This window comes from Mus pahari, chromosome 9, assembly GCF_900095145.1.
Source record: "Mus pahari chromosome 9, PAHARI_EIJ_v1.1, whole genome shotgun sequence".
Classification (NCBI taxonomy): domain Eukaryota; kingdom Metazoa; phylum Chordata; class Mammalia; order Rodentia; family Muridae; genus Mus; species Mus pahari.
In genome coordinates, this window is record NC_034598.1 from 60,634,734 (window position 1) to 60,646,805 (window position 12,072).

At 40.8% G+C, this 12,072-nt stretch overlaps 1 protein-coding gene across 2 annotated transcripts in view; it reads right to left on the bottom strand.

Annotated features, from left to right (window-relative positions):
* The window catches only part of Tspan8 (tetraspanin 8), a 34,797-nt gene extending 27,826 nt beyond the window's left edge, over nt 1-6,971 (bottom strand). The window contains exons 1-2 of one of the 2 annotated variants that reach the window (XM_021205480.1): nt 6,838-6,971; nt 6,571-6,741 (exon numbers count right to left, since the gene is read on the bottom strand). In XM_021205480.1, coding sequence (XP_021061139.1) covers nt 6,571-6,630 — 60 coding nt within the window. In that variant the 5' untranslated portion in view covers nt 6,631-6,741; nt 6,838-6,971. The remainder of the gene's footprint in view (nt 1-6,570; nt 6,742-6,837) is intronic. The other variant, XM_021205481.2, reaches the window with a different exon arrangement.
* Nucleotides 6,972-12,072: the final 5,101 nt, after the last annotated feature.

Below are 12,072 nucleotides of genomic sequence, written 5' to 3' on the forward strand. Positions count from 1 at the left end.
ACTGGCCATGGAGATCTAACTGGCCATGGAGATCTAACTGGCCCATCCTACCCTGGTTTCACTTTCAGGGGAAACCACTGTGCTTTTCACCCAGTCCTCATGTAATATCTTTGGTTTTTATAATTAGGATGTGGTTCATCTGGATCAGTATTCTGGGAATGTAGACAATTTTGATATTTACAGATGGACAAGCAATGGTCTTTTAGAGAATAATGTAGGTTAAATGAGGTCATCAAAAGTAATCCTAATCCAGTGAGAGTGAGGACCTTACAAGAGAGATCTGTCTCTGTCCCTTATCTTAACCTCTGGGAAGAACCATGTGACAAAGTGTGAGAAGGCCGAAGGACATCCAATGGGCCCACATCTCAGTCAGACCTCTCAGCTTTCAGAACTGTAAGAAATGAATTTCTGTTGTTTCAACTACCAATCAATGATAATTTCTTATAGAGGCACGTACTGACTGGAGTTATCACAGAGAAAGGAGGCCTCCCTTGAGGAAATGCCTCCATAAGATCCTGCTGTAAGACATTTGTCAATTAGTGATGGGGGGGGTCTAGCCCATTGTGGGTGGTGCCATCCCTGGGCTGGTAGTCCTGGGTTCTATAAGAAGGCAAGCTGGGCAAGCCAGGGAAGCAAGCCAGTAAGCAGCACCCGTCCATGGCCTCTGCCTCCAAATTCCTGTTCTGTGTGAGTTCCTGTCTTGACTTCCTTTGGTGATGAGCAGCAAAGTGGAAGTGTATGCTAAATGAACACTTTCCTCTGCAACTTGCTTCTTGGTCATGATATTTTGTGCAGGAATACAAACCCTGACTAAGACAAGACCCAAGCCGATTAAGACAGAAAATAGGCTGATATCAACAAAATGTCAGGAAGAGAATGGCAAGACATCATCTGGAACTAACTTCTGATTTGAGCTCTGCAGGAACTGACAGAAGTTCCTGTGAGTACCTGAAACCCAAGCTCAGCTTACAGTGGCCCCCAATGGTCATTAGTGGAGAAGAGTCAGGGTAATCAGTAGCAACAGGTTTGATGCCACATGGGTGGGAATATTTGGGGCCTCGCTCATCTAGAGTGGAGGCCAGCATCACTGACGGTATAGTTCCCTGATTCCCCCCAGACTTCTTGCGCATGAGAAGAGAAGAGCGTAGAGTAGGACTAAAATTATGCTTGTTTTAAAAACCTACTATGCACAAAATAGGATCATCATTTGAGGGGTGAGTTTTTATATTAAGAGCAATATGAGCCATTGTAGGGATAAAAATAACATCAGTTAAACTACTGAATACCAGTCCTTGCTTATATGTTGGCCTAAAGTTTCTTAGTTTATCTTTTTTTTTTTTTTTTTTTTTTTTTTTGGTTTTTTGAGACAGGGTTTCTCTGTGTAGCCCTGGCTGTCCTGGAACTCACTTTGTAGACCAGGCTGGCCTCGATATAGTTAGTCCTTCTAAGTAAAAGGGCCTCCGTCAGCTTCTGCAGGCAGGAAGTGGAGCAGAGAAGAGCCAATGAGCATCCGTTAGCACACAAAGCAAGAGGGTGGGGAGGTTCAGGATCTGAATCACAAGTGGCACGAATAAGCGTTTTTATTTCATTTCTTTAACTGTGATAGAAGAAAGTATTGCCTTATCATAAATTCTTCTTGTATTAATTTCCCCTCTGTTGCAAAATTCCACACGGAAAAGTATTTGTCACGATATGAAATAGTTTCATACCTTAAAATGCCTAGGAAGTGTTGATTGGAACATCATTGTTCATAAGCACCTACTGTTACTTTGAGTCCCTTGTGCACATTAACTCACTGTGATCTAAGGAGGTAGACTGAGCACGGCCATCATTTGTGTAGATGACAAACTGTAAAGTACTGAGAAGTTAGTCCCTCCAAGGAAGGACAGCTGCTGAAGGGGACCTAAGCTCACTACAACAGGGCCTTTACACCTTTGCTGTTCCCCTAGTTCAACTGAATACCATTAACTGAGCAATGACAAGCAGCTGCTGTATTAACAATATCATAGGTTTCAGCCACAGCTAGCTGTTTACTGTGGGGCTTTTCAACAGCTGACAGGATAAACTATAATTGTGTCTCATCGTTTATGATGTACCTTTATCCTAGGTATGTCTGCTTTGCATCCAAGCTCTTGTAGAGAGAGTGTCTTGTGTATGGATGTACCACCTGTCAATTAAAAAGCCTATGACCTATGGCTTAGGCAGGAAATAGAAGGTGGGACATCTGGGAGCCAGAAAGAATTCTGGGATAGGGCCAGGTGGGGAAAGATCCATCAGGGAAGATGTGAAGACACAGATGTGTGGTACCTAAGCATAGGTAACTAGCCGTGTGGCAGAATGTAGATAAAAATAAATAGGTTATCTTAAGTTATGATCTCGTCAGAGAAGAGCCTGGCTATACAGCCAACGTGTTTGTAAATATATTTTAAGTCTGAGGCTTATTTCTGGGAGCATGGGGCTGGGAGGAAGAACCGGGGACCTAACTTCTACAGCTCTTGATGAAGCTGGCCACACCCAGTGTAGAAAAGTCAATGAACGTTGGACCACTGGTTCCCAATGTGCTTCATGTTCACACTACCTTCAGAACAGTTCTGTCTCCCTTGTGCATTGATCACTTCTGGTGCAAATGCCTTTGGCTGGCTGGCTGGCTGGCTTCAGCCCTTTTCTTCACTGCACATATGAAGATTGGTAATGTGCCTCTGTGCTTTTCTTCATGAGACCTGATGGTCACATGATACTCTGTGTCTGGATTGTGTTACCCTCCATCTTCCCATAGAGGGCCCAGACTTGTGCTTACCCACATGCCCAGGGGACACTAAGCTTCTTGGAGACTCCCTGATCTGTCCTCTCTAAGAAGGGTGTGAGAAAATTGGGCCATTTCCTGTTTGACTTATGACTCAAGGAAATAGGTGTTGTATCTGTAACTTCTCTATTTTTGATAATCCCTCCAGTTCTCCAGTTTGTAGCAATCTCCAACATGATTAGGGATGATTTTCAACTCATGTTTTTTTTCTCTCACTATCAATTCTATCAACTGAAAACCACCACATATTTGTGTGGCACATCAAGTTCTCCCAGAAGAGAAACCAGTATGTTCAGATCAAATGACCATATGCCTATCTCAGAGATATTTCAACATCTGGCCCCACTTTACCAAAGCCAAGTTTCACAAGTTAAAACCAGAAAGAATGCATTTTGAGAACGCAAGGCCGTGGACATGTACGAGAAAACCACATCAAGGGGAAGGCTAAAATTTTTGCTTAAGTAAACATTAAGAATGTGACAAATTGCTAATTTCCTACGAAGGATCATACGTTTCCAACTTAGAGCCCAGGCCGAGGGGAGAGAGGAGAATGAAGATAGGAATGTCCCCTCACCTCAGAAAGACCGCCAGATGCCTACATTTTTATTTAAAATGCTGATGTGACATGTGGCTAAGAAGTCATCATTGGCTTTCCCAACTATTGTTCTCACCAACAGTCTCTGTCCCTTATGGAGAGACTGCAGGTCCCACCACACAGGGAGATGAGACAATTCCACTGCGGAAGTTAGAGCTATCTAACTGAAATCTACGGGGTCAGAAAGATTTTATGTGTGACCTCGGAGAAAGAACAGATTGTAACCATAAACTAATCAGTTCCCCAGGAAACCTGTGACAGTGTCAGGGAACATAAAAGTACAGAGCGCGGGACAGTTGCAGCTGACCTTGAACCTTTATCTTAAGCCCATTACACAGCCCCTTCCTGGATTATCATTCCTGTAACATTCTTGATTCAAAATTTGGATTTATTCCAAACTCCTGTTTGTAAGTTAGACAATGGATTCCAACTCCATCAACACTTTGTCCTTCTTTGTTCATGAAATAGATATGTATTTCAACTTTTCCTAATTTGAAGATTGTTTCTAGTTGGTGTGTTTTCAGACACATTTTTAACATCTTAAACCCTATGTGTTTATTAGTATATTAATATTTATTTATCATAAATATATGATATCATATATATATCATAGAAATAGAAACAATGGCCATAGTTCTATAGAAAAATAAAGAGATAGGACTTTTTAAAGAAACAGGTAGTTCTAACTCGGCAGGCAACTGAGAAAATGAGCCTGGAATATCTTGTCTCACTTAAGAATAAAGAAGTTAGAAAGGTTATTATAGTCATGTCAAAAAAGCCAACTTGAAATGCATCTTGGCAAAAATCCAGAATAAATTGTAAATCAATAAGGATAAGGACTGTATTGGGCTATGATTTCATTTTATAAGAAAAGTGTCTTATTGATAAATGGTATGAGAAAGTTAACTCATTGTTTGGAAATCTGGTAAAAAGTAAGAAAGAAGTGTTTATATCACATTTGTGTGTGCCTTCATGATATTTAAAATATGTGACATATATATTCTCACACACATTTTATATACATGTGTGTGTGTGTGTAGGTTTGTGTAAACACACACACACACACACACACACACACACAAAACCATGTCCTGAAAACCAAACAATACATTTCTCCTCAACTGACATAGGAAGCAACATTGATAGCATTGATTATCAGCCACTTCAATCATGTAAGAAACCCAAAATGAACTCAAACATCCTCACAAACATGACACCATCACGTATTTTCAACTGGCCTAAAGCCATTGCTAATTTACAGAAATACAGAAGACAGAGAAATATAGCAAGGCACACCCTGGGGTATGAACAACAAAATTTGAACCATAGAACGGACGATAAGGCCAACCGAAATAATTACTCAGAATTTCAGAAAGAGGGGAAATGACAAGGACCAAGGAAGAGGCTACAGATTAAAATTGTCACAGGATCTGTATCAATGGACCAAGGTCTAATGGGATCATTCTGGATAATAGTTCAAATAACATGTTTGAAGCAATTAAACTGTTAAGAAATTCTTATTGAATTTTTAAAGTATGAGAATGATATTTTAAATACATTAGTAAATGTAATTGCCTTTCAAGATTCATGCTAATGTATTGATAGATGAATGATAACCCTAATTTTTTTGTTCATAATTGTCTGGGCAAGTGACTGAGACTACACATGTATAGATTGGTTTTGTGGTTTTAGTGGCCAAGTAATGGAGTTAATTTTCCAAATTTGTCTTTATTTGTGAATGTTGGAAAGTTTGAAAAAAAGCCAAAGCACACATTCATTTCTTCCTTTATATTCAACACTTGATGACTTTAATAACTCAATAAAAGCAATATGTTTGATTATTTTTTAAAATTTGTCATATAGTCTTGAGTTTCAAAATATTTTCCTAGTTTCTAGTAGTTTCAAAAATAGCCCCTTTTCATAGGAAAAGAAGACAAAGTATAAAGAACAAAAATGTTTTCATTCTCTTACTTATTTATATAAATAAATACTTATTTAACGAATTTAATTCACTCTATGTCACCTTTACTCATTAGGGCTACTAGCCATTGAGCAGAAAGTCGTTTCATACTATAAAGTTATATTAATTTACTTAAATCATTATTATTTTAATGCAATGGATGGATGAGAATAGAGCTTTTCCTTCACCCTGACCTGTCCAGATCTCTATTAAGCCTTTTACCCAAAGCTAAGAAAGAAAATGAATGCATTGGACCGATACCAGCCATCTCTCTATTAAAGGCCAAAAGGCTCAGACACAAAACCAGAGCTCCTTATTCTTAATGCATAAACTACTTTCCAATCCAGAAACAATGGAACTGTGTTCTGTTTCAGCATCCTGAGACATTTCCACTACTTTACTTGTGAAGCACATCTAGTTATACCATATATGTACATGTGACCAGGCTCTCTCCCCGACATCCCACCCCAACCCCTCAGATCAGGATATCTGCTTTTTCAATGTTAAATGATGCTTTCAATGCCTTTGGAGGCCATCATCAGACTTAAGCAAGGCATAATTTGCAAGAAACGAACCCTGTTGTCTGAAAGGATGGGTTGACGACACACCAAAACACTGACTTCGAAACACTAACACCCAGCCACTGGTTTAGCTGAATCTTATGATTAAATACTCTTACTGCTTCTCCGGAGACCATTTCTTTCTTCCTGGGGATTCTGAAAATGATCCTCTCATGTATTTACCGCCCTGTCACCCACTAGTTAGTCACCTGTTTCAAACCCAGATGTCAAAGGGAGGGAACCAGAAGCCATGCTAAATCAAACTGTTTTCCTTGGAGTCTTTAAACCAGAGTGCTGATTGACATCAGAGAACTGAGAATAATTGTCCTTTAATTAAGGGATATTTCCCCCTGTGTTTAGTCTTGCAACAATATGAAAACATTCGGGAAATGTTTATCCTCAGAGAACTTGAGTACGCCGTTTTTGGGGTTTTTTTTTTTTTTTTTTTTTTTTTTTTTTTTTTTTTTTTTTTTTGTCATTGTTTTTTTTTCAGTTCCCAAACCAGCCAGTGACAAACAAATCTAAACATTTCAATGGAAAATGTCTTTTTCCTCCTCATCCTCTACCTCTGTGTAAGTCTGTTCTCAGTTGTGATATTTATCTCAAGCCCTCTTCCCTGTACAAAACTGAGAATTCAAAGAAAACTACTTACCCAGAACAAGAAGTTGAAGAAAAACATAGAATACTTTAAACAGCTGCTCACACCTGCCATTTCGGAGAAGGGGCAGCCACCACGTTACAGTGGAATGAAGTAGTCCGTACAAGGCTGTCCTGCGTAGGCTCTGAGGGATTTTGCCTGCAGAGGAGATCCGTGTGCCTGCAGCTTCAGGGCAGAAATAGAGAGCAAAGAAGTAGACGGAAGGAACAGGAAAAAAAAAAAAAAAAACAGTTATTAAAGTGGATAAAATTTAACCCACACCTTTAAATATCCCAAACGTTATCTTCAGGCAAGTACATTCTTTCCCTTCTTATGGCTGCTAAGGCATTAGGTCAGGATATTTATGATGGCTTCTCAAAACCCCGCTCCCTCTAGAGTAAACAGATATCAAGTTAAGGGAGTGGCTGGAGCAGAGGTGGAGAATGGTACAGCGAGATAGTAGGTGGGTAGGCTGGCTGGCTGGCGTGGCTGCCCTCTCTTCTAACCCTGCGGAAATCGGCTGCCAGGCTCTCAAGTAAATGGGCCTTGTGTCTCACTTCGTTTTGCATCCTTTTTTTTTTTTTTTTTTTTTTTTTAATTGATAGCACAAAGTTCCTTTTAAATACAACAACAGATATTTGGAAACCTGCAAAGCATCCGGACTTAAGTTACTGTAACTTCTCCTCAACTTCAAATGAACAGCGATACAACCATTAATCTTAGTCTTGTTTGGTTGTTGTTGTTGTTGTTGTTTTCCTTTCAAAGAAATCATAAGAAACTCGCTTAAACTCCTGCCACTTCCAGTTATTAAAGGGGAAGCGGCCTGCCTTTGCGTGATCTAGTAGGAGCATTCATTCGCATTCGGGGGTTTATTTTTATCTTTGTGTGAAAAGAAAAAAAAAAAAAAAAGGAAGGCAACCCTGAGGAGCCCTGCTCCTGACTGCCCCTTTGTTTACTTATGACTCAGTAACCAGGGCTGATAGCCGGGTTTGTTTTTAAGGTAGTCTCAGGTTTCTCTCTTCTGAGAAATGACCTAGAGTAACAGTTCCACTCTAACTCTGGTTTCTGGGTTCTGGGCAGCTGACAAAGAAAATTCCTTTGGGACCATGCTTGTGGACTCCTGAAAGCAGCCCATTTGGCTGCTTCTGGTGCTAATGGGATGTGGCCTTCACCAGGTAAATGCATGGTTCTGCCATCTATTCAGGCAGAGGAAATGACCTGGGTCTTGGGTCTTTCCTTTTATACCACTTCGGGGGGCCTCTCTTGACCCCTAAGTAAAACAATTGCATACTTCAAGGATCTGTTAGGAAAACAATTCCCTAAAGATCTTCATTAAATACAATTAAAACAAGTGACTGGGGTTTTATACACACACACACACACACACACACACATACACAAATCTTTCTAATTTTCACCAATATCTGCCTTTACTCTGACACATTTCTGATGCATTATTAGCAGTAACATTAAGTGTAGTCGGTGAAATTTAGGATGAGTTCCCCAAGTAATACTGAATGTAAGAAGCTCATGGATCAGTAGGACAATGAGCTTCAGGAATCTGTTCCTGCCCACTGCAGCCCTGGGCCCACCTATGGATATAGTCAGTCTCTCCTGTCTTCAACTTAGATGCTGGAGAACCAAAATCAGGTCTCCATGTTTCTACTCCAAACACGTTCCTGTCTGAGCCCTCATCTCCTTAGCCCATGGCCATTATGATCTGAGTCAGCCTCTACACCCTGATACATTCAGTTCTTAGTGTCTCTCTCTTATTTGACCACTTACGTCTGAAAAGCAGAGATCCTGGCCCGTTGCCCTTATTAGTCATAGCATCTAACATTGGAGATAAAGGCGCATAGACCTGCAAACCAGATCCCAGAAGCTTCAATCAGTGGCTCCTTCACTGAGCTTCCTAGCAAACTCTGAGTGTGGTATCCAATCATTAATCCCATTTCTATATTTTAAACCTTTCTGGACTCTTTTAACTTCCCAATATATCAGCGCGATATCCGGCAATGCACAAACGCACGCAGCCACGGTCATAGAATATCTTTCCAGAAAGATATCCTGAACCAGTATCACAGATGTGGGCACAGTTTTCAGATCTATTAAAAAAAAAAAAAAAAAAAAAAAAAGCTCAGATTTACTACTTCAAGAAAGTGACACGCTGTTCACAAAACTGGCTTGTGACAAAGTCCCTTCTAGAAACAAAGCTATTCGCTGGTTATCAGATCTGAATTCTGTCCCCCAGCCTCAACTGCTGAAATTTGAGGTTTTCGTCATTTATCACCTTGATTGCTACAGAGTTTGCGGTTTAGTTATCCAGTTAATGTAGCAGGAGTAGGGCGGAGTAGGGCAGAGCGTGAGGTGTGGTTGGAAGTGTCCCTCATAAACCTTAGAAAAGATCAATCCTGGAAAGAGAGCCAACGGCAAGTGGGCTTTTACAGGGAGAGATGACACCTGGGTAAAGGGCAGAAATTCCCAGTAAATTTCAATAAAAGTGCCCTTGTATCAGTGCCCTGCCAAGCCCTGTTACTCATAGTGAGTGCACAGGGTAAACAAAGGAGGGGAGACTCCAAGTCTGACTGATCCTAGAAACCCTCCGTGATGCAGTCACCACTGAATGAGGTTTGCTGATGGGATGATGGAAACCCTGGCAGGGGACAGAGAAGATTCTCATACTCGCTCAGGGTGGTAGAAAGGACAGGAGAAGGAACATCAGGGCCCTTGTATTTAAAGAAGTATTTCCTCCAAGGAAACCGATTTCCACTTGGAAACTACAGCGATTTGAATGGGTCCCCGAAGGGTCACGTGTCACAGGCTTAATCTCCAATCTCACAGTGTGGAGAGGTGGAGTCTGATCAGGTTATGAGGCATTTACAGTGTTCTGGTGGGCGTGGTTCTTAGCTTGAGGGTGGAATGTTTCGTAAAAGCATACTCAGCCTTTCTCTTGCCCTTTCTGGTATAGCATGCGCTCCCCTACCCCTTTCTCTCTATCTCTGCCACCTCCTCCTGCTCTCATGCACTCCCACGCGCATGCACGCACGTGTGCGCCACACACACACACACACACACACACACACACACACACACTCACACACACGTATGCCTAAGCTTCCACTGTCTGTTACAGAGTGTTGCAGAATGAAGGCACTCATCCGATACAGTAAATGAACTTGATGTCTCTAAGTTGCCAAACTGTATGAAGGAAACCTCTCTTCTTCAAGACTTACTCACTCTGCTATACTCTTGTTTTAAAAGCATAAGACACACCTTTAAATTAGAACTTATTGAAAAAAAAGGAGTCATAACACTCGCATCACCACAGTAGTGGCTTCTCTACAGGACACACCCTAAATGCTAGCCTTGAAACTATATTTTGGGTGTCTTAAAACCATTGTGAGATCAGCAGTTTAGAAATCAAGTTTAAAATATCTGATAAGAGGCGCCATAGAAACTTGCAAGGTGACCAAGGCAATGATCTTTTGAAGTTTCTTTGAATTCTAAGTATCTGGTTTTGTGGCGTCTCTGTTTCCTGTATCTTTATGCATTTTACTCTATTACCTAAGAATTCCTCCTTGGATTAACATAACATTTTACATATAGTGAGAAATGATGTTCAAAAATGTTCAGCAAATGTAGCTGCTGTCATGCCATTTGTTACAAAAACAAGCAAACAAACAAAAAGCCAAGCTGCCTAATTGAGCAGCTACTTTGTATTCACTCGGCAACAAAGAGAGGAAGAAGGAAAGAATAGATCTGTTTTCAAAGAATGTATACTAAGATGATCACTTCCTCTTTATGTTTTCAAAAACCAGTAATCCAAACAATAATTGTCAATGGAGTTGGTATTAAAAAAAAAAAAACCCATGACATATTTTAGAAAAAAAGGTTCTTTTCTCTGTTATCTTCTGCATTCTCAGATATACATGTATCACACTGTGAACACTGAGTTCATTTCCTCAAAAGTTACTAACAGTGGCAAGAAAGTGATGTTGCAGTGCTGTGAGCACTGGACTCAGAAGTGGCCGGGTAATGGAGTCAGCGCCCATCTTAAACTATTAAAATGAAAAGGAAGTTCTCTGGGCTCCTTTGGAAGCTTCACCCCTGTCCTTTAGGGAAAGCTAAAGGGTAATGGAGTCAACACCCATCTTAAACTATTAAAATGAAAAGGAAGTTCTCTGGGCTCCTTGGGAAGCTTCACCCCTGTCCTTTGGGGAAAGCTAAAGGGTGGGACTTCCATCCACTTCATTGTGCTCTGATCTAATCCCGGCTGCCTAAGCGTTCTCCTGTCCAGACTTCCTTTCCTGTGCACTCGCAGCGCCCGCCCATAAAAACCTTCCTTGTAGTCCCCGTTGGAGGAGAAAGCATATGCTATGAGGACAGTCCCGCTCCCTCTCACGCCTTTGTGAGGCCTTATAAACAAACTGTACTTACATTAATTATAACTCAGAAGTAAATGTGGTTGACAATTACCAATGCCAATATTTAGTATTCTTCATCTTCTATAAATATTTTTATTTTACAATCCTTGTGGTTTGTTCCTGGGCAGGAGATAACCATGTCCATGACATGAGGGGAAATATGAGTATGTAGGAGGAAAATACAATTCAGATCACTAAAATCTGGTAGCAAATGATTATAAATAAAACTCGGGTCTCTATGGTGCGGTGATTACAGGTCCAACCGGGCCATGGTAGAGTTGAGATGCCTGTAGATTCTTCCCTGGTGTCTCTCTACACCTCTGCCTACTCCTTTTATGCAAGTTGAGAAAAAAGCCAGATGTTGTCTGTGATTCAAAGGCTTTTGACAGCCCTTAAAGATGAACTTTCCCAATCTTTCCCTGGGGTGTGTGTGTGGGGGGAACTAATTCTTAAGGGATTCACCTTAAATGTTCTCCCAGGAGCTGACGTGCCATTTTCTTTAGTTTATGATGAGAAATGTACCCACTTATAGCAAGAATATAAGCGCAGGACCCTAAGCATAGATGATGTCTTGGGAGAGGGGGGGCTTCAGTAAAGGGATGACCGTATGTGCTGCCAAGGTTTGCCATGCTCCTGAGCCTAGCACTCCTTGAATCTAATTAACCATCAGACCCTCCAGATGGGGCCCTCAGTGGGCTCAGCGTCCTCAGTGAGTATTGCTGTGAATTACCACCAGTCTTTCTGCTTAACTATGCCTTTTCCCTCTGCTCTATCTATTCTGATTGCTAACAATCACCAGACAAGGCACTGGGATATTTATTAGGTTTCTATTTGCTGGATTGTCATTACAACTCAATGTCCCTTCTACGGTTGCATTTTTTTTTAAAAAACATCCTTTACTTACATATGATTGATCTATCTGTTTAAGCCTAGAGATTTTACTACCTGATCTCATGGAAGTTAATCTTGGTTTGTTTGTTTTGTTTTTCTTTTCTTCAAATTAGCATTCATAACCATGTTCAGACTTCAATGCTCATCAAGAGTCTAAGGAACACAGAACAGGACTCTGAAATAACCATTTCAGCTTCACTGG